This window comes from Centroberyx gerrardi, chromosome 2 (genome assembly GCF_048128805.1).
Source record: "Centroberyx gerrardi isolate f3 chromosome 2, fCenGer3.hap1.cur.20231027, whole genome shotgun sequence".
Taxonomy (NCBI): Eukaryota; Metazoa; Chordata; class Actinopteri; order Beryciformes; family Berycidae; genus Centroberyx; species Centroberyx gerrardi.
In genome coordinates, this window is record NC_135998.1 from 11,103,877 (window position 1) to 11,122,652 (window position 18,776).

An 18,776-nucleotide genomic window follows, 5' to 3' on the forward strand; every position below is an offset into this window, starting at 1 on the left:
TGAAAGTTGACCGTATTCCTTGGGTCATTTCATCACTAGTGATATAGCACTAGTGCTAGTAAACATAGTGGTTTGGCCTCATTGTATCTATTGACGTGTCTTGAGCAATGATTAATGTTTTGTCTCTTTTTCTTTGCATTGATTTACTTTCAGATCATGTGACTTCTGATCTATTGATATATATATATATACGTAAGCGGAAGTGTTTACACCGATATCACCCGATGAAGATCTGACTGATCGAAATGTTGTCAATTAAAAGCAGATAAATGCAGGGTAGTGTGCAGGCTTTTCCTTCTTTCTAACATAAAGTCGAAAAGACATCAAATAAAAACTTAAGATAGCCTAATAATAAAGATATCAAGTGAATCTATAAATTGTTGTGTACACTAGGGCCTACAGCGAAGAGATAAGATACACCGTGATTACTAGGATAGGTTAATGATTAGGGAAGCAAGGTTGTGACCATCCCCAGACCATCTGGGAAACGTGTGTGGAGTTAAGTGAATGAGATGTACTCACCCCTCTCAACAACTGCTGCTGAGGTGCCTTTAAACAAGGCTGTTATCCCCCAACAGCTGCAGTGGATCTGCTCATCAGCCAGCAGTAGACGACTGTGGTAAACTGCTTTCAGGTGTGAGTGAGTGTGATTACACATGCAAGTACTCACCCAGGCTCGTACTCTAAATTTGAATGTGTTAAATAAGGGTTAAAGTTATGCAAGACCTTGTTTATTCTTTATCTTACTCAAATTCAATGACACATTTGGCGTTTAACGGTGTTTATTTAACCACCCAAAACCCACACACTCATAGTTTTGCATACAACCAATTACACATACATACACATAAGGAAGTGCATAACCAGACTTTTATGGACAACTTTGAATATTGGCAAGCAGTTAACCTTGATTTGTTGCAGTAATTGACTCTACCGGACTGTTTTTATTGAGCACCATGTTAATAAGCCGACTTGAGAGGATAACGTAGATGCTTCTACTGTTCATCAAGCTGAGGTTGGTACGTGGACAGTCTTGACTGAAAGTTGCTGTGGCTACCGGCTTACTTCTTACCCTTTGTTTCATCTTTCTTCTTCTCTTCTGCGGGTGTGTCGCTCTTCTTCTCAGGCTTGGCTGCCTTTCCTTCATCTTTCTCCTCTTTGGCGTCAGCTTTATCTTTTTTCTCTGCAGCTTTGTCATCTGTCTTCTCGTCGGCTTTGTCGTCCTTGTCATCGGATTTGTCTTCTTTCTTTGCATCGACTTTATCTTCTTGTTTCTCTTCACTCTTTGCTTCCTCTTCCTTCTCCTCTTTCTCTTCGTCTTTTGCACCCTCATCTTTGTCATCAGATCCTTCTGTTTTGTCTCCCTCTTCTGCCTCTTCCTTGCCCTCGGCCTCCTCTCCCTCTCCTTTGTCCTTCTCTTTCTCTCCCTCATCTTCAGCTGTTTCCGCAGCCTCTTCCTTAGCCTCATCCTCATCACCACCTGTATCAAAAGAGGAAAGTGTGAATTTTATTAGTGTAAAATGTTATCTGAATGATTGCAGCTTCCTTGAACAAATAAAGAATATGGTCAAAAAAGAAAGATGTGCTAACCTTCTTCTCCTTCCTTAGCCTCCTCTCCATCTTCCTTCTCTTCCTCAGCCCCCTCCACCTTCTCTTCTCCCTCTTCCTCCTCCTTCTCCTCCTCTTCCTCCTTTTTCTCCTCAGTCTCTTCTCCTGCCTCCTCCTCCTTCTCCTCCTCTTCCTTGTGTACTTCCTCCTCTTCCGCAGGCGGACTGGCCTCTGCTTGCTGGGCCTGGCTGGCAGAGATGACCTCTTCAGTGGTGCTGAAGGAGCTGAGCAGACGTGATGTCATCAAATAGGAGGAGCCAGAGCCCAGGCTGGAGAAGACGGGCCGGGCGAAGGAGGGTGCTGACAATGTGTGGCTGTACAGAGCAGACACGCCCCCGGCCACTCCCACGCTGAAGCGAGACTCCTCCCCTTCCAGAAGCTTCCTGGACAAGAAGACGTGGGAAAGATGGATCAGTAACTCACCTGAAATCAAGTTTTCCATTCAGCAGAAACTGTGAGGTAAAATAATCATTGATTTAGTCTCAACACTCTGGTGTCTGAGACAAAATGAGGGAAATATGCATTTATTCTTTGAACCCAAAATAGAAGTGGCAAACTGGGCCAAGTCTAGCTGTTTTTTTTATATTTAGATTTTGTAAGTGCCAGTATCCCCTGTTTTCCATGGCTTTTCATGCATTTTCCACATTTGATAATGGATAGTTACCAATAAATAATAACCATAATTCATAGTTTTTTTGTTTTTTTTTGCCATTTACATTGTAGGTATATCCACATAAAAGCGTTGTATGTGAGAAATACTTGAGCTTGGTACAAATTTTATAATGCATTGTGACTAACATACATGTCTGTTTACAAATATTTTCAACTTACAAAAACTTTTAAAATAACTTCTAAATATATCTTAAATCCATGTTTAGCTGCCACAGGAGACAAAACATTCAAAAAAGGACAAAACATTTCTAACTGTATCTGGGCTTCAAACACCATTTTATCATGCTAATACTAACACTAATAAGTACTATGAGTATTTTTTTACAATGCCAATGTCTCTCAACAAAAGCCAACATATTCTAGTTCTCTTAATCCTTCATTCTTGCCTCTCACCTGTATGCAGCAATCTCAATGTCCAAAGCCATCTTGACATTGAGAAGGTCCTGGTACTCCTTCAGGTAGCGGGCCATTTCCTGTTTGGTGCCCCTCAGTTCATTCTCCAGCTCCCCGATGGTGTCCTAAATAGTAGGCATGATCAAGTGTCATTTATAAATAACAACAGGTAATTTACTTAATGAAATCAAGACACATTGTTGTATGGACATGTAACATGCAACATGATGGAATGAAATGCCTTATTGATACAGTTTGAAATATAAATTCTGTTTCTATAAACCAAAAATATGTGAAAGAGTAATTATAATGTAGTACACCTGCATTACCACTACTGACCTGCATGGTGGCGATCTCAGCGCTCTGCTTCTCATCCATCTCATGCAGTTGTTTCTCCAGGGACTCATTGAGGCCTCTGCATGCGTCGATCTCCAGCAGGCGGGCCTGCAGCTGGCGACGGTACTCTCCCGCTTCATCCTTGGAGCTCCTCACGGCGTCGGTGTGCTGGGCCACGCTCTCAGTCAGGGAGCCCACTTTCCCTCTGAACCACTCTTCAGCAGACTGCATGTTCCTGGCTGCCAGCCTCTCGTACTGGGACCGGATATCCCTCAGAGCCCCAGACAGGTCCGGTGTGGCGGTCTCAGACTCTACCGCCACCTGGGCCCCCAGGTGGGCCTGGGCCTGAAGCTCGGCCACCTCACCCTCATGGATCCTCTTGAGGAAGGCCAGCTCCTCCAGCAGGGTTTCCACGCTCTTCTCCAGCTCAGCCCTGGCTAAGGCGGCCTGGTCAGATGCACGGCGAGCCTCCATCAGCCTGCCCTCGGCTTCCTCGCGAGCCAGCACTTCTTCCTCATAGCGGGCCTGCAGGGCGCTCAGGGTTTGTTCCAGCCGCTCTCTCTGGCCCAGGGCTGACTGCTGCTCTGCCCTTGCCTCATCCACAGCTGCCCTCAGGGCCCGGGCCTCTTGCTCGTACAGCGCCCGCAGGCGGGACGGCTCACTGTGCCTCTGCCTCAGCAGTAGGAGTTCTGCCTCCAGGGCACGGTTCTGCTGCTCCAGCTCCCGCACTCGCTCAATGAAGCCAGCAAAGCGATCGTTGAGGTCCTGCAGCTGGGCGCGCTCCTGGGTGCGTACGGTGCGGAATTCAGAGCTGATCTGGGCCGCCTGGCTGAGCTCCAGCTCCAGGGAGGAGGCTGGCGAGGAGGAGGAGAGCAGCACCCGGCCGGGAGAGGAGTACTGCAGACGGCTGGAGGAAAGTGGGGAAGCATGGGAAGAGTAGACAGAGTGGGACCTCCCTCTGGTCACCACCACACGGGGGGCAGCCTCTACATACCAGCGGCGGTATGAGGAGGCGCCGTAATAGGGGTCATAGCCGATGCTACTCATGGCTCAGTGTTGGGAGGATAGGCTGCTCTCCCTCTCCTCTCTGTGTGTGTGTGAAGTTGTGTGAAGGGCTCAGGTTTAAGCCTGGACTGCTTGCTGCTGCAGTGGCTCTGGCTTTTATAGCAGGATGGTGAGCTCTGACGCAAGCGCTTTCCCCAAACTCTGACAATGCAGGATCGATAGGCTTACACCGCAATGGCAAGGGATGAGAGGGAGAGAGAATAAATGGGGAGGTGTATGAGAGCGAAACGGTGAGTGTGGGGTACAGAGAGAGAGGGAGGAGAAAAGGCAGGAAGAGATTGCAAAATTAGGTGGTAGGATGCTGCATGTTTCTGTTTGTCTTGTTCTGTGTTTGGCATGGACAAATACATTCAACTTCAAATTTCTTTATAAAACATTTTTAACAAAACGTCTTCATCACAGTGTTTTGCGGTGCAACAAAGGACATGAACAAGACAACAAACACATCACAAATTAAAAAAAAACAATGACCACAACACTACCAACTCTAATAGTGAGAAAACTTCCTGTGGAGATCTAGATAGATCAGGTGGAAGGGGAAGGGGGGCTCAAGTAAGAGGATTTACATTTTATGACTAAAACTGATTTGAATGCAGGCTGTGCCATCCTCACTGCAGGAGAAGGGAGGGATGTCCTGATTTCACAGTAGATACAGACACACACACACACTTACAGAGCTGAACTGTGACACAGCATCTCCCCTTCTGGCAGAGAATAGAACTACAGCCACGACCTCAAAAGACCTGCAATGATAAATGCCCTCAAAAACAAAAGGTAAGGTCGTATGTTGGGGAGGTCCATCGTCCTTCTGTCGTCTGCATGATGCGAGATTTACTTCACCTTACCTGGCTGAGGGAAAGAAAACTGGGACAGTCCTCACCAGTTCACTCTATTGATAGATAGATAGATAGATCATTATGTCTAATGTGGAATATGTGGAACAATACACTTCGGGAAAGTAAGCAATTCAAGCAAGAGTTCATGATGATCACTCATCAAAACATGGACAGTTCATAATATTGTACCTTTTAACAACTAGTCCAAAAAAAATATGTCCTTTATTTTTATGGAATAAAGATTTTTATCAGTGCAGGCAATGAGTATTTGTGCAGAGCTGTCTTACCTTTTTTGCATTGTCACATTGTCCTGATAACTCCCTACCAAGAGAAACGGTCTTCCCTTCTTTCATCGGCAGCACAAACACCATGACAGGTCAATTACACTCAGTTGCTGACTTGCATTTTGTTTTCCTGTGTGACCGCAGTGTGTGTGCATCTGTGCAGGCGTGTAATTGCTCAGCGAATGTCTGTATCTTGTCTTTCATCATGTATTTGTGCTCTAGAATGACTCTGAAATCCCATGCATAAAGGAACTGTAATGCAGTGCTTCGCAGTAATATCTTTGTTGTGTTTGTGTATGTGTGTATGTGTGTGTGTGCGTGCGTGTGTGCTGCTTCCATGGTGTGCATGTTCCTATAGTTTGCTTATGCAGCAAAGGGCCCCAATACTCACAGACAGTCCTGTGCCCAAACAGAAGGGAGGCAGGCAGAGGGAGGTGGGAGACTTCAGTGAGAGCTGGGATTCTGCTGCAGGCTGAGTCATCCTAACTGTTGTGCACACACAAACCCCCTGTGTATTCTTTTCCCTGACAGCGGTCTGACAATCTGGAGCGCCAGGCCGATTTCTGGTAGGCAAGAGACTCTGTGGAACCGGACTGAGGCAGAGAGAGCAGCCCACTGGCTTTCCAAAACTCAACCGAACAAGTGAAAACTAACTTAGTGCTACTTTCAAGCTCACCATCTGTTTTGTCTGAAGCTGACCAATGTAACAGCTTAAAGTATCAAACCCAAGTATGTAAATTGTACATTCACAATTTCCAGTAATTCCCAACATGTAGGCTAAGCTGATGACAGTGTGTCACACAAACGACAAAATTCAAGAAGACCCAACACACACACACACACACACACACACACACACACACACACACACACACACACACCTACACACACACACACACACACACACACACACACACACAGCCTTTCCATTGAATGTCTTGCCACAGTTATTTCAAGGCCTCCCACAGAACCGCAAAAAAAGCAATAAAAACTGAAGTGCCATTTCACAGAGGACATGCACAGTCATCAACCCTGACAGTTACATGGCAGCAGGGGTTAAATTGGGATTTGTGATGTAGGGAAGCACAGACTCACTGGGGGTGGCACATGCAGCAGCAGCAGTGGTGGGGCTCAATATTGTGTTTCTAAAACATAATTCTTATCCAGGCTTTAATCATCTCTTTTGGAAGTAAAAATATTAAGCCTTATTCTGATTAAATACAATAATTATAGGTCCCATTTCATTTATTTTGTCATTCACATCACAAAGTTTCAATATACAGTAATGAGTATCTTTGCTCTGAAAGAGTTCAGTGTGGTTATAGCCAGGTAAAAGGCTTCAGTCATTCATTTACAGTCTTTCAGCTGTAATATAGTCCATACAGTCTTAGTTGGCGTTAGCTGGCTTGACTGAAAAATACTTGAATTAATGATAATGACTGTGGTCGCTGGCTAGCAAATAGCATTCACTCACATCTCAATATTGTTCTAGAATAACTTGTTTAATTGGAATATAAGAAAGAAAGAAAGAAGAAAGAAAGAAAGAAAGACAGAATGCCATGACATGATGCCTTTGTTCCTGTTCACATTCACATCAGCTGCTGTCGCAGAGAGCTTGATATCTCCCTAACACGGATGAGAAACAGTTTCATTCTATTCTCAAATCTTCCTGTTGATGAGTTTAACTTTATGCAGTTATGCACGGTCCATTCTCAATCTATCATTCCCCAAAATGCCCTTCAAATTGGCAAAAATACCACACATTCACATTCAATTCAAATCTGTGACCCCTTGTACCTGATGAGTCTATCACTCCCAGATTGAATCAATATGAGAATATCTCAGGGACTAGGAACAGTTATGTCACTGCAAATTCCACTGCACTCGCAAATGACAATAGCAAATATTGTTATTTAGATGGGGACAAAAAATAAAAATAGCACTGTCTGAATTTACAGCCTAGCAGTCCAGCTCATTTTCTCAACACATCTGCAGTAGGCTCACTTCCTTAAATTGTTGGCTGGCTGATGTTCCACCCAGAAACCACCTATGGCTTTCGATTCATGGACAAATGGACGATGTTCTGTAGCAGACTGGGTCTACTTAAGAGAGATGACATAAAACATCCATCGAAGAATGTGTTGCCTGTGAGATCCCAGGGTGCCAATAACACTACAGATCTCATTTAGTTCCACTCTAGTTCATTTGTGTTCTTTTCTTTGTCAGATGAGATGAGATAAAGTGTCTGTCCCATGACTTCTTATCAGGAAAGAAACATCCCACAGACCTTCTGCCTAAACAATTTGATCAGTGTCAGCAGAGTGACAGTGAGTGGGGAGGACCCAGGATTGGGAGTGTCTTGAAATTCCAGTGGGTGGGGAGTTTCTGTCCAAAACAGAGAGTACAAGCCAGAGAGTGAGTTTTGAAAGTCAGGAACCTCAGCACCTGGCAAAGTTATCATTGAGTCACTGGTATTGATCAACAACCCTATCAAATAACCTGATGAAGATCCACCGTGCAAAACGTTGTCTGATTTTGCAAAAAAAGTACATTAAGAGACTAAGGTGTGTGGGCTCCGTTAATGTGCGTATAACTACTCTTTCACGCACTATAAATCATACTCATTGCAACTTTAAATGCAATAAAACTTGATGACAAAAAAGAACTTGAAACATGAATCTTAGACGTCAAAAGATGGATGACAAAAACTTTATTCTCTCCACTGCAGACAAAACTGAAATGCTCATTTTAGGCAATACACAGCTTACTTCAGTGGCTGTACATTTACCCCAAAGGAATCTATAAAATCTGCTGCCATTATTTTTGATCCAGACATCTGCTTTATCAATCATATCAAGGCTTTTCAATAATCCAATCCGGACAGAGTGCCTGGGTTTTACTTCTGAAGGCTCACCAGCACATTTTTCTTAAGTCAATGTTTGTTGTTGATCTACTCACCTGTACCCCAAAGAGCACCTGTCACAACACCAGAGACCCAAAGCAATGCTTAATTTGCTTTTTTTTTTTTTTTTTTTTAAATATGTGGAGCATATTTTCACCTTAGTAATTACTCCATGACATTTCCCCTCCTTTACTGACCACAATGGCTGATGCATGCTTTTGTTTCTTTGTTTCCTGAATTGATTACTACAAAGCAATACACTCCAGTTGTCCCAGTTCCACACAGAAATGTCCAACTTATTCAGTACTCAGCAGCCAGTATACTCATGAGAATACTAAAGCATGATCACATTACCCTGGTCTTATAGTCTTTCTTCAATGGCTCCCTGTAAATTCACATATTGATTATTATGTCCTCCTCCTAACTTTCAAAGCATTACATGACTTGCCTCACGACATATCACTGATTAAATTACTCCTTATGAGCCTTTACAAAGTTTCTGCACACAGGATGCAGGACTCATTCTGCATACTCAAATAACACAGCAACAAAAGAGAAAAACTAATTCATATTCAATCAGCTAAACAAGAGAAGAGAGATCTCCATGTTGTACTTCTGGACCTGGAAATGCATTTGGCTCAGTGCCAAACAACCTTCTGGACTATATTACTACGCATAATTTGGGTTCATGACTCGACTGATGTGGCCATTGACCATTGTATTGGATATTGTATGAGATACCCCTAACAAAGGTAGAAAAGTTAAGGGGATGATAACTCGTATGTTGGGAAATGGCTAACCCTACTAATGCCACTTTGTCTTAACAGCACTGTATGGAAAGAATATGAAGTACCTCTCTCCAGCCTCACAGAGCAATTAAAAACTGGAGCTGGTGTTGAGTGGTAATTTGTCACAATGCAAACTACTACTGCTTTGTTTTGGCTTTAAAACTAAATGTTTTGCGATGCCAATCGCTCACTTGTAGCGCTGTCTCTGAGCAGTTGAGTGGGGCAATGGGTTCAGGCCAGACAGTGAGTTTCTGAAAGCCAGAAATCTCAGTGCCTGGTGAGTCATTGGTATTTATCAACAACCTTATTAAACCCCCTAACTGAAATCAGTTAAAGGCATACTGAGTAGGATTTTGCTGCTTGTGGCTTGTAAACACAACTTTCAAAGTTGACCCCTCCCTGCGGTTGCCAGATCAGTAAAAACCAGTAAAAAAGTACAGCGAGGTTCCAAAACAAGAGTGAATCTGTTGGCTTTTACCCATTGGAGAGTATTTAAGGAGAGGATGGGGATGAAGAGTGACACGGAGTTGGCCTGTTTTCTGTTGGAAAGGTAGGTGCCGGTTAGCTTAGCTATCAGCTTTTCTACTACAACGAAGCTACGCTAACGGTAGCTAGCTGCCAGCTCACGACACACACTAGCTCTGACCAGTTGCTCTGTATTAGAGTTCGGATCGCTACCGAGGCTTTTAGGTATAAAAGGATTCAGCAGTGGTTTTGGTTGCAGACGGACACACCCACTGCCAAAAGGTTGACGCCCAGAAACGTCCCGCACATTCAGAAATAAGAAAATCCAGGCTCTCTGCAGACACAGACACTGTCACAGACTACCAATGGGCCGTAAGTCATGACTGAGTATTCTTTGGATGAGTTTATGCTATTTCAAGGGGGAAAATCCTGCTCAGTATGCCTTTAATATTGGTTTGATATTGGATTAGACTTTTGACTGATCCTTCTCTGTGTTATGTCCCGGCCCAATAGATAGATAGATAGATAGATAGATAGATAGCAATAATGGAAGGAGGCAATTTGGAATACTAATACTACAGGCTTTGGTGAAATCTCACTGTCCCTGTGCAGTTTTGTTTGTATATTTTTATGCTCGCTAACAAAACTTAGTTTTGGCACAGGGAAAGTAATGTATAGGCACCAAAGGTATTTTTTGCCAACCTGCTTTCCACAATCTTTTCACTCATTTCTGTAAATAGACCACTGTTGTATCTGACATTGGCTGGGCTGTACATCTTCCAGGTGGTTGCACCGTCAGATGGACCTTTAAAAGCCAGTCTGTGAATGTCAGCACTATGCGTTTTGCTTTTGACAAGATTATTATGGAGGCTGGATGGGATAAATATGTAGTTGCACAGAGGGATGCTTTAAAACAGAAACTGGAGGAAAATGTCACGAGTAAATTCTCAGTACTCAGTAGATGCTCTTAAGTCAACTCATAGTGATGAAACCTTCCAGAGTATAAATGAGGAAGCAGTCCAGACAGTGGGGGGAAGTCAGCAAACCAAAACTACCAAGTCAGTCCAAGACCCGCCCGCCTTTTCTCCGTCGGCACTCAGCAACAATAAAATCAAACACCAGTTGAACCAGACGGTGCTGTGCGCTCTATTCCCTTGCATCATTAATTGAGTATCTTAATAATCATTTAACTATAGGGCTAAAAGGACAGGCTAAATGCAATGAGACAGAGACTATTAGGTGCCATTGATTGTTCGATCAAATAATAAGCCCCAAATAAAACAGTGTAGTTGAATTGAGTTTTTTTTCTGGGCATGGCAACAGATGTTTTTTTTCTAGGAAACTTTTTGCACAGTCCAGTGGGCTGTGTAGACAGATGAGCTGCATTAAAAGTAGTATAGATAAAATCAAATGGACAAAAATCTGTTTTAGTCTTATCTTCCTTTACAACATACTGCCAGTACCTTATGGCCCATAGGACTGTGACTTTGCATTTGGCCCAGCAAATGTTTTTTATGACAGCCTTTAGATCAAGTTAGATCAAGTTGTCTGTAGTAGGCAAATATATTATATTATCAACATGGTTTAGATTTTGCATATCGGTGTATTATTATTATTATTATTTTATTTTATTTATTAGCACAATTAAAAGACATACATATACAAAAAACTGTATAGAAAACAAGAGTGCAGGAGGGGCTGAAAAAACCCAGAATGGATTTACAGTGTTAACCCCCCAACTGTTGTCATTAGCACATTTGATTGATTATCAGATGAGGTAAGTGCTTGAATATGGTAGATGTTGTCTTTATTTACTGTTTCTTCAATAGATAGATACAGGCTAGTCATTGGTGAAAAATTTCATTAGATTTGCATATAAAATCACTGTTTGGGTTTGACTGTTTGAGTTCAGTTGGCTCCTTTGGATTGTATTGGAGAGCAGTACTTCTTGCAAACTGAGGGGTACCATAGCGCAGAGATTTATTAATTTTTGATCAGGATTGATCGGCATGATGGAAAAAACTTGGAAAGTAAGGCCCAGGCGGAAAATAGCCTGGATTATCTTCCAGTATCTTTCTGGTATTGCAAAACGCTGCAGCCAGATTTCTAACCAAGACTAGGAGACGGAACATATCACCCCCATTATAGCTTCCCTGCACTGGCTTCCTGTTAACTTCAGCATTGATTTTAAGATCTTACTGTTGGTTTTCAAGGCTCAACAAGATCTACGGTGTAGCCTAAGATCCTCAGGCAGCACCGTCAGGCAGTGAGCCGGCTTTCACAGTCAGAGCCGATGCTTTGTAACGGCCCGTTTGAGGAACTCAGACTCCGGGGTCTGTGTCATCTTTTAAATCCCTGCTTAAAACCTTCTTATACAGAAAAACCTTTTTAGAATTGCTTTATTTTACTCATTTATTGTGTTTTTTATTGCTCTTATTTATTTTCTGTTGTTTTGGCTCTGCTTTTATTCTGTTTTTTTATTATCTGTTTTCCTTCCTTGTCTCTGTGAGGCACTTTGTAACTTAGTTTTGAAAAGTGCTATAAAAATAAAGTTATTAGTGGCCGGTTGCAGCTCTGCCGCCAATCCCTACTGTATTTATATGTTATTATGACTGTGATTATTATTGCTATTATAGTCCAGTCACCATAGAACCAGAATAGCCCAGCCACCACTAAGCACATCTAGTCTTGTTTTTACTGCAGCACCAGCCTTGTGGGTTCTTACTCTCTACAATGCAATAACCACACCCCATTTGGTGAGCATATGATGCAGGTTGGCATCACGCCTGGAGTTCCATTAATATTGCATTTTAGGGCTATTGTATTTCTCTTTTTTCTATATATGGTTCATAATTTGATTGGGAGGGGTGGGGGACATTGACTTTGCCTTTAAGGCTCAGCTTTGGCTCTATGAGTTACTTTTCATGCTTAATCAGCACTTTCACTGTACTGTTCCCAGGGTTAAAATAGATGGAGGAGTCAGTTTCAATACATTGGTGTATCCCTTCATCTGGCATACTGCAGAATACTGTATATGTTGACTTAGTAACTTCCTACTCTCTATTTAGGGTGGAAGGATAGAAATTTCTCAACAGGATATCCTAAGACTCAGAATCAATATTGACGAAAGTATGATGAAAATACAGGAATATGTTTTGATGTGATGTTATGTATGTACATTTATATATCTCTAATTTTCCCATGAAAATATAGCACCTTTTATGTCAAAAATCACAAGGCTTGTCCAGTATTTAACTCAGACACAGCATCTGGCAGAGCAGGACATAACATTATGTTCCTGTATGGAGTCTATGATTGAATTCATACAGGACAATGAGAGAGAGAGTGAAAGAAAGAAAGCCTGTGTTTGTGCATCTTTGTGCTTACCTCTGATATGGTGTGATATGGTATGTTGCATGTTGCATTTTTTAACTCTTAGAAATAAATGGTATCAGAGCAACTCCTAGAGGTGATGAAATGAAATGACACTTTTTTTAAAAGTCAGTGGCTGTTTTAGCATTAATTTTAATTATTATTTTTTCTTTTTAGCCATTATGAGCCAGCTAGCAGGGACCACTTGGCTCTTGACTTGTAAATATTTAAGAGAAATATTTTTATTAACTAGCTTTTATGTACTTCCTGTTGTATTTGACTGTTTTCTTCTCCTTTAAACAGTTTGTATTTCATATCTTCCATTGTATAAACTATTATTAATATTAGTAGTAGTAGTTGTAGCATCATTAGTAGTATTAGTATATGCATGGACATGTGCATGCACATGTGAATGCAAGAGTGTGCAAGATTACTGCATTCTACCCTCGTTGGAATTCAGTTGTATTTTGGCAACATACATGTTGCCCAAGGGTTTTCCTCCTCAGTGTTGAAACAGAATGGCTCTCTATGTGCCACATTTTCTGTATTGTTCCATAGTACAAATCCCCTATAACCTAAACATACAATGTAGCCACATTGTAAATTTCTTTCTCTGGTATAATATCTCTGTTAGTGATGAAGCTGTTCATCTCAGAGAGTGGAGCGCCTCTCTGCAGCTAACTCTGATATTAACACTTTTATTCCACAGCTCTCAGTTTAAAAGTCATGTTGCTATTTTGGCTCAATCCCTGACCTCTGCCCTTCCCAGCTAGGACATGTCCCACTGGCCCATCAGAGGTCTGTTCCCATTGGCTAGGCCTGGATGTCCCTCAGAGGATGAAGGCTCCTCACAGGTGGAAAATCAAGGGCGGCTGTCTGCTACGCATACCCACATTCCCGGCTGCTATAAAAAGAGCGTGGCATGTCGGCTTGGGGCTCACTGTTGGTCAGCAAGTGAGTGTGCACAACAAGGAAGGGCTGTGCCTCCTGTGTTTGGTTTGAAGGTGAACTTTAGTAAGAACACTGTAAACATGGCTGCCGTCCATCGTTTGGTTATTGTTCGCCACGGTGAGAGTGCCTGGAACCAAGAGAACCGCTTCTGCGGCTGGTTCGACGCTGACCTCAGTGAGAAGGGTCTGGAGGAGGCCAAGCGTGGCGCCCTGGCCATCAAGGAGGCCGGCATGAAGTTTGATGTGTGCTACACCTCTGTGCTGAAGCGTGCCGTCAAGACCCTGTGGACCATCATGGAGGGCACAGACCAGATGTGGTTGCCCGTTATCCGTACCTGGCGCCTGAACGAGCGCCACTACGGAGGCCTCACTGGCCTCAACAAGGCTGAGACGGCTGAAAAGCACGGTGAGGAGCAGGTCAAGATCTGGCGTCGCTCCTTCGACATCCCCCCTCCCCCCATGGACAAGGACCACGCTTACCACAAAATCATCAGTGAGGTGAGAAAACTGAAACCAAGGGAGGAGATATCTTAACTAAGTTAGAATAAGAAATACATGAATGTGAGATCACGTTTCTCTTCATCTCTGAATCTTAACAGAATAAAAAAAGTACAACAAATTTACGAAATTACAACAAATCTTGCATCTTGCAAAAATTGTTTAAATAGCCTATGTCATAAAAGAAACAGTCACTTGAGAATTGATCATTCATTGATCATAATAACTTAATAACTTCATTTTGAAATTCATTTTGAATTAACATTTATATTTATTGTGCAGCTCCCATTTCAAAGATCACAGCAGAGTGTCGCTGCCTATCAGTTGCTCAGTAGCCTTAACAGTCTGTTACATAACACAAATGCTGCTGTTGTGGTAATAAACTCTCCTCCACTGTTCCATACTACCACCAGTCTAGGCGCTACAAGGGCCTGAAGGCTGGTGAGCTGCCCACATGTGAATCACTGAAGGACACCATTGCCCGTGCCCTGCCATTCTGGAATGATGTCATCGCTCCTGAGATCAAAGCTGGAAAGAACGTCATCATCGCTGCCCATGGCAACAGTCTCCGTGGCATCGTCAAGCACTTAGAGGGTGAGCATTATAGTTTGCAGATGGACACAGATAAAAGAGACAAAAAGGGACAAAGGACAGAGAAAGACAGGAGCGTACAGTACAGGGGCTACACTGACATATTGGACTCAGATTATGAGGTGCATGTTCTTGGAGAAATGACAGAGCACTGAAGCTGAAAGGTCAGAGGTCATGTTTCGTGAGACACACGTATCCTATATTCTGCACCTGTGATAGCTAGAGGTGAATGATGGCACACATTATGAGATCTAATACAAATCTAATCCATGCCCACAGAGAGGTTAGTACTGAAATTCTAGCAAATCAAGTATGCAAAACATTTTGGTTTAAAAATTGCTGTTTAATTATGGTGGCATAAAAGCTGTTAGCCTGTTAGCCTAGTCAGACAGTCAGACACTTATCATCACACACAGACACAGAAACACACACACACACACACACTCCTGGATTACAGTGTCTAAAAATAGCGGGATCTCTCGCACCAGAGCTCAGAGACAGGGGAAAAGGCCATGAGCTTGGTTCCCATTACAGGCACGACCTTTCTGTAGAAAGGTTGTACATTTTGAAGGAGTGGCAGGACATGGATCAGGGAGTGATACAGGCAAATGTCACGGTTAAGAATGGCAGATTTCATGGGTAAGGATTACTAAAAGAAGCAACTCAAGCTTCTTATAGTAAGAATAAGAATAATCAACACCTTTCGTAACAAAATTACAAAGTGCTCTGAACAGAGCAACTTTATTTACAATCAGAGGCATATCATCCCTCAAAGGCAGAAGTTTTGGTCATTCTTTTGTAGATATCTTTTGTCTATAACTGATGATAAACATGAATGAAAGCTAACTTAAAAGTAATTAATACTAATTAATTTGTAGATCAAAACATATTTCAGCTGCAAATTTACATAAGCCATTATACAACTATAAGTTCAGAAACTTTTTTCAGTTTTCTTTCTTTTAAGACCATTGTTATGCCTGCCTGCCTAGCTGAGCTCCAGACAGTTTCATTGTATAGTTTCATATTGTATCCTTGACATCTCACCTGCTCTATCTGACTTTCCTACCTGTTTGTTGGCCTGCCTGTCTGTCTGTTGCTCTCCGTGTCTAACTGCTTGGTCTGCCTATTTTTCCAGGTATGTCTGATGCCGCCATCATGGAGCTGAACCTGCCCACAGGAATCCCAATTGTGTACGAGCTGGACGCAAACCTGAAGCCAGTGAAGCCCATGGCTTTCCTGGGCGACGAGGAAACCGTAAAGAAGGCCATGGAGGCCGTGGCTGCCCAAGGCAAAGCGAAGAAGTAAGCCTTCCCTGCAGGCTCCATGAGGAAGCAGAAAAAGAGACTGTTCCCCTTCATCCCCAAACACCTTCATCCTCTCCTCCCATCCATCTATCCATCCTCCCACCCACCTTCACCTGAAGTCCATTCCAACCTGGGGGACATGATGACGCTCCCATTGGAGACGGCCCATTTGCAGCTCCTGTTTGATAAAGGACAGACACTGTCAATAACGCTTTCCCTGTATGGAATGGAGGGAATGACCTGTCAATCAAAGCAGAGGACGTAGCCCCACCTTTTGTCCTCTCACCCAAGCACCCACACACTATCGTGGAGAAGCTCGGCCCATTTTGAGGGCCCCACCACTCTGACACAACCAATAAAGAAACCATGTTTTTGTGTAGGCCTATGTTTGTTTTTATTTTCCCTCTTTATCTTCTCACTTCTATCCCCCCTCTTATATATTTTCCACTTTTCCTTTCTTCATATTGCACTGTCATCCTTATCTCTTCCTCCTATTCCTCCTCTATCTCTCATTTGTAATTCAGTGGTTTCAGCACAGTGTAAAGGTGCTGTGAAATCTAATCCAAAGGGCAGAGAGGAGGAGGGGAAAGACAGAGAGAAACACAGACAGAGAGAGAGAGAGAGAGAGAGAGAGAGAGAGAGAGAGAGAGCGAGAGAGAGAGAGAGAGAGAGAGAGAGCGAGAGAGAGAGAGAGAGAGAGAGAGAGAGAGAGAGAGAGAGAGAGAAGGCAATGGGTTCATCCTGGCAGCATTCCCATGGTGCAGGAGAGGCTTGTCTGAGTCTGTCTCTCTCTTCCACTACAGACAGGATACACTGAGAAAAACATAGGGTGACAGTCACTTTAAGCAGTTGCCCTGCATTTCCAAAGGACAAGCACAGAGCAAGAGTGTGTGTGTGTGTGTGTGTGTCTTTGTGTGTGTGGTTAGGATGGTGTAACAGTAACAGCCAAACTACTACCTTGTGTTCATAGTTTTGTCATAACAGTGGATCAAAGGGCCCTAAAAGGTATTGCCTTTTTGTCAAACACAAACAAAATTATAAGTCTTTTAATAGTGGCATGCTTGAGCTTGAAGCAAGGCTTTTGTACACTCTTTAAAAAGGTTGTGTATTTTTAGCCACGCGACAGCAGGGGCTCTATGGATGGTATTGTCGGTCGGTCGGTTGGTCGCTCTGTTCACCACTTTATGGGTCACATGGCCCGCAATGAGTTAGACTGCAGACTCTCAAACGGGAGACCTGAGTTCCATTCCCGGCAGAGACTTCCACAAAATTCAACATCGCAGGGCTGTTAGACTCTTAGTCTTGTTAACACATCTATGCGTCTTCTTTGGGACAACACACACTTGTGTTACTTTTCAACACAACATACATTAATGACAATACAGTTTAACACAGCGTGTTATTATTAACATATCTTGTATTGAAAAGTAACACAAGTGTGTGTTGTTCCAAAGAAGACACACAGATGTGTTAAAAATGACACTGGCAGGGATGCTTATCAAAAAGCAAGGGTCTTTGACGTGTATTTGACGTTGCATGGTGAAATAAGACACACAGGTGTTCATTTTCCCAGCTGTTCCTACTGGTTATAAACAATATTGTTGTTGGGTCATGCATCGTTCTCACAATGAATCTTGGGGTTTCCAATTGGTTCTCATCAGCCAAACCTCCAGGATCTTTATCCGTTCTCCGTCTTCAGCGTTCATTTGTTTTGGAATCATACTTCAGCTAAACCAAAAATGGAACTAACATTTCAGTGCGTAAACACAGATTCCTTTAACCAATTTAATGCTTGGACTGGAATTATACTAATATGCCATCTGTAAAACATAAGTCTGAGTATAGGTGAGGTTGTAAGCCTTCATTAACAAACAGATTGAAATCAGGAGTGTCTGCTTGTATTATTATGGACTTCACTGCACTTGTCATTAATGTTTTCAAGAGCACAGCACATTAACTGATCTCTCAAGTAGCCATAGGCCCAGAAATGCATTATGTTTCCAGTCTGCCCTTTATTGAGTAACATAATGTCTGGGTTTCAGCACCATCTTCTGGTGGATAATGCAGATGCACATGCTCCTGATTTTCTTAAAACAAACTCCAAAGAGCAATCTGTTTTAGTTAAAGGATTTGAGTATTAACTCAGTCACTCAACTGGTCAATGAGTTGAACAGTTTTTCTATGTTTTGGCTGCTATGATTTTAATTATAAGTGTAAATACAGATCACACTCAGGAAACAGTTAAATTGTCATGTCTTTTTATTCTTCATCAAACAAGCATGACATAATGGCAGCCATATGTTTCGGCTCCTGCCTTTTACAAACATTTTTACTGTCCCAGAGTGCAATCTGTATTTACACTTACTTGATCTGTGCCTGTTGTGATCTAGCACCAGGTATAAACTGAAAGAAGTTAAGAAAAAGTGGGTGAGCACATTGGCCCTGATGATTTTAATTATGAAAATGAGATCCATAGGAAAATAACAGTTAGTCCTTATAGGCTTCATTATACAGGACGTTATTTAGTTTTTTCCAACAGACAGAAACTTCCCTAGTGATGAAAACATCACAGAAGCTCCTCTTACATTTTAAACAGTTCTGTACATTTTATACACCAAGTACTGCAGCAAATATGTACATTAACATTTTAACCATATCAAGTTTGCAAATGATTGTCATTCTTACCATCTGTCAAAGTTGTCAGCCTTGTTT

The 18,776-nt window shown here is 42.5% G+C and overlaps 2 protein-coding genes across 2 annotated transcripts; one reads left to right on the plus strand and one right to left on the minus strand.

The window, feature by feature from the left end:
* Positions 1 to 867: 867 nt before the first annotated feature.
* On the minus strand, positions 868 to 4,056 carry nefla (neurofilament light chain a). The gene is made up of 4 exons (XM_071913857.2): positions 3,013 to 4,056; positions 2,674 to 2,798; positions 1,591 to 1,991; positions 868 to 1,432 (listed from the first exon to the last, which is right to left on the minus strand). Exons 1-4 carry the CDS (start codon positions 4,054 to 4,056, stop codon positions 1,062 to 1,064), a joined length of 1,941 nt encoding a protein of 646 aa, XP_071769958.2. The 3' UTR covers positions 868 to 1,061.
* A 9,619-nt stretch (positions 4,057 to 13,675) lies between these two features.
* pgam2 (phosphoglycerate mutase 2 (muscle)) lies at positions 13,676 to 16,443 on the plus strand. The gene is made up of 3 exons (XM_071913849.2): positions 13,676 to 14,169; positions 14,583 to 14,763; positions 15,896 to 16,443. Exons 1-3 carry the CDS (start codon positions 13,753 to 13,755, stop codon positions 16,063 to 16,065), a joined length of 768 nt encoding a protein of 255 aa, XP_071769950.1. The 5' UTR covers positions 13,676 to 13,752; the 3' UTR covers positions 16,066 to 16,443.
* The last annotated feature ends 2,333 nt before the right edge of the window (positions 16,444 to 18,776 follow it).

Coding starts and splice junctions, on each gene's coding strand:
- nefla (XM_071913857.2), bottom strand. CDS start 4,056: ATGAGTAGCATCGGCTATGACCCCTATTACGGCGCCTCCTCATACCGC. Junction 1,992..2,673: donor ATTGAGATTGCTGCATACAG/GTGAGAGGCAAG, acceptor CTTCTTGTCCAG/GAAGCTTCTGGAAGGGGAGG. Junction 1,433..1,590: donor GGCTAAGGAAGGAGAAGAAG/GTTAGCACATCT, acceptor AAACAGCTGAAG/ATGAGGGAGAGAAAGAGAAG.
- pgam2 (XM_071913849.2), top strand. CDS start 13,753: ATGGCTGCCGTCCATCGTTTGGTTATTGTTCGCCACGGTGAGAGTGCC. Junction 14,170..14,582: donor ACCACAAAATCATCAGTGAG/GTGAGAAAACTG, acceptor TACTACCACCAG/TCTAGGCGCTACAAGGGCCT. Junction 14,764..15,895: donor CATCGTCAAGCACTTAGAGG/GTGAGCATTATA, acceptor CTATTTTTCCAG/GTATGTCTGATGCCGCCATC.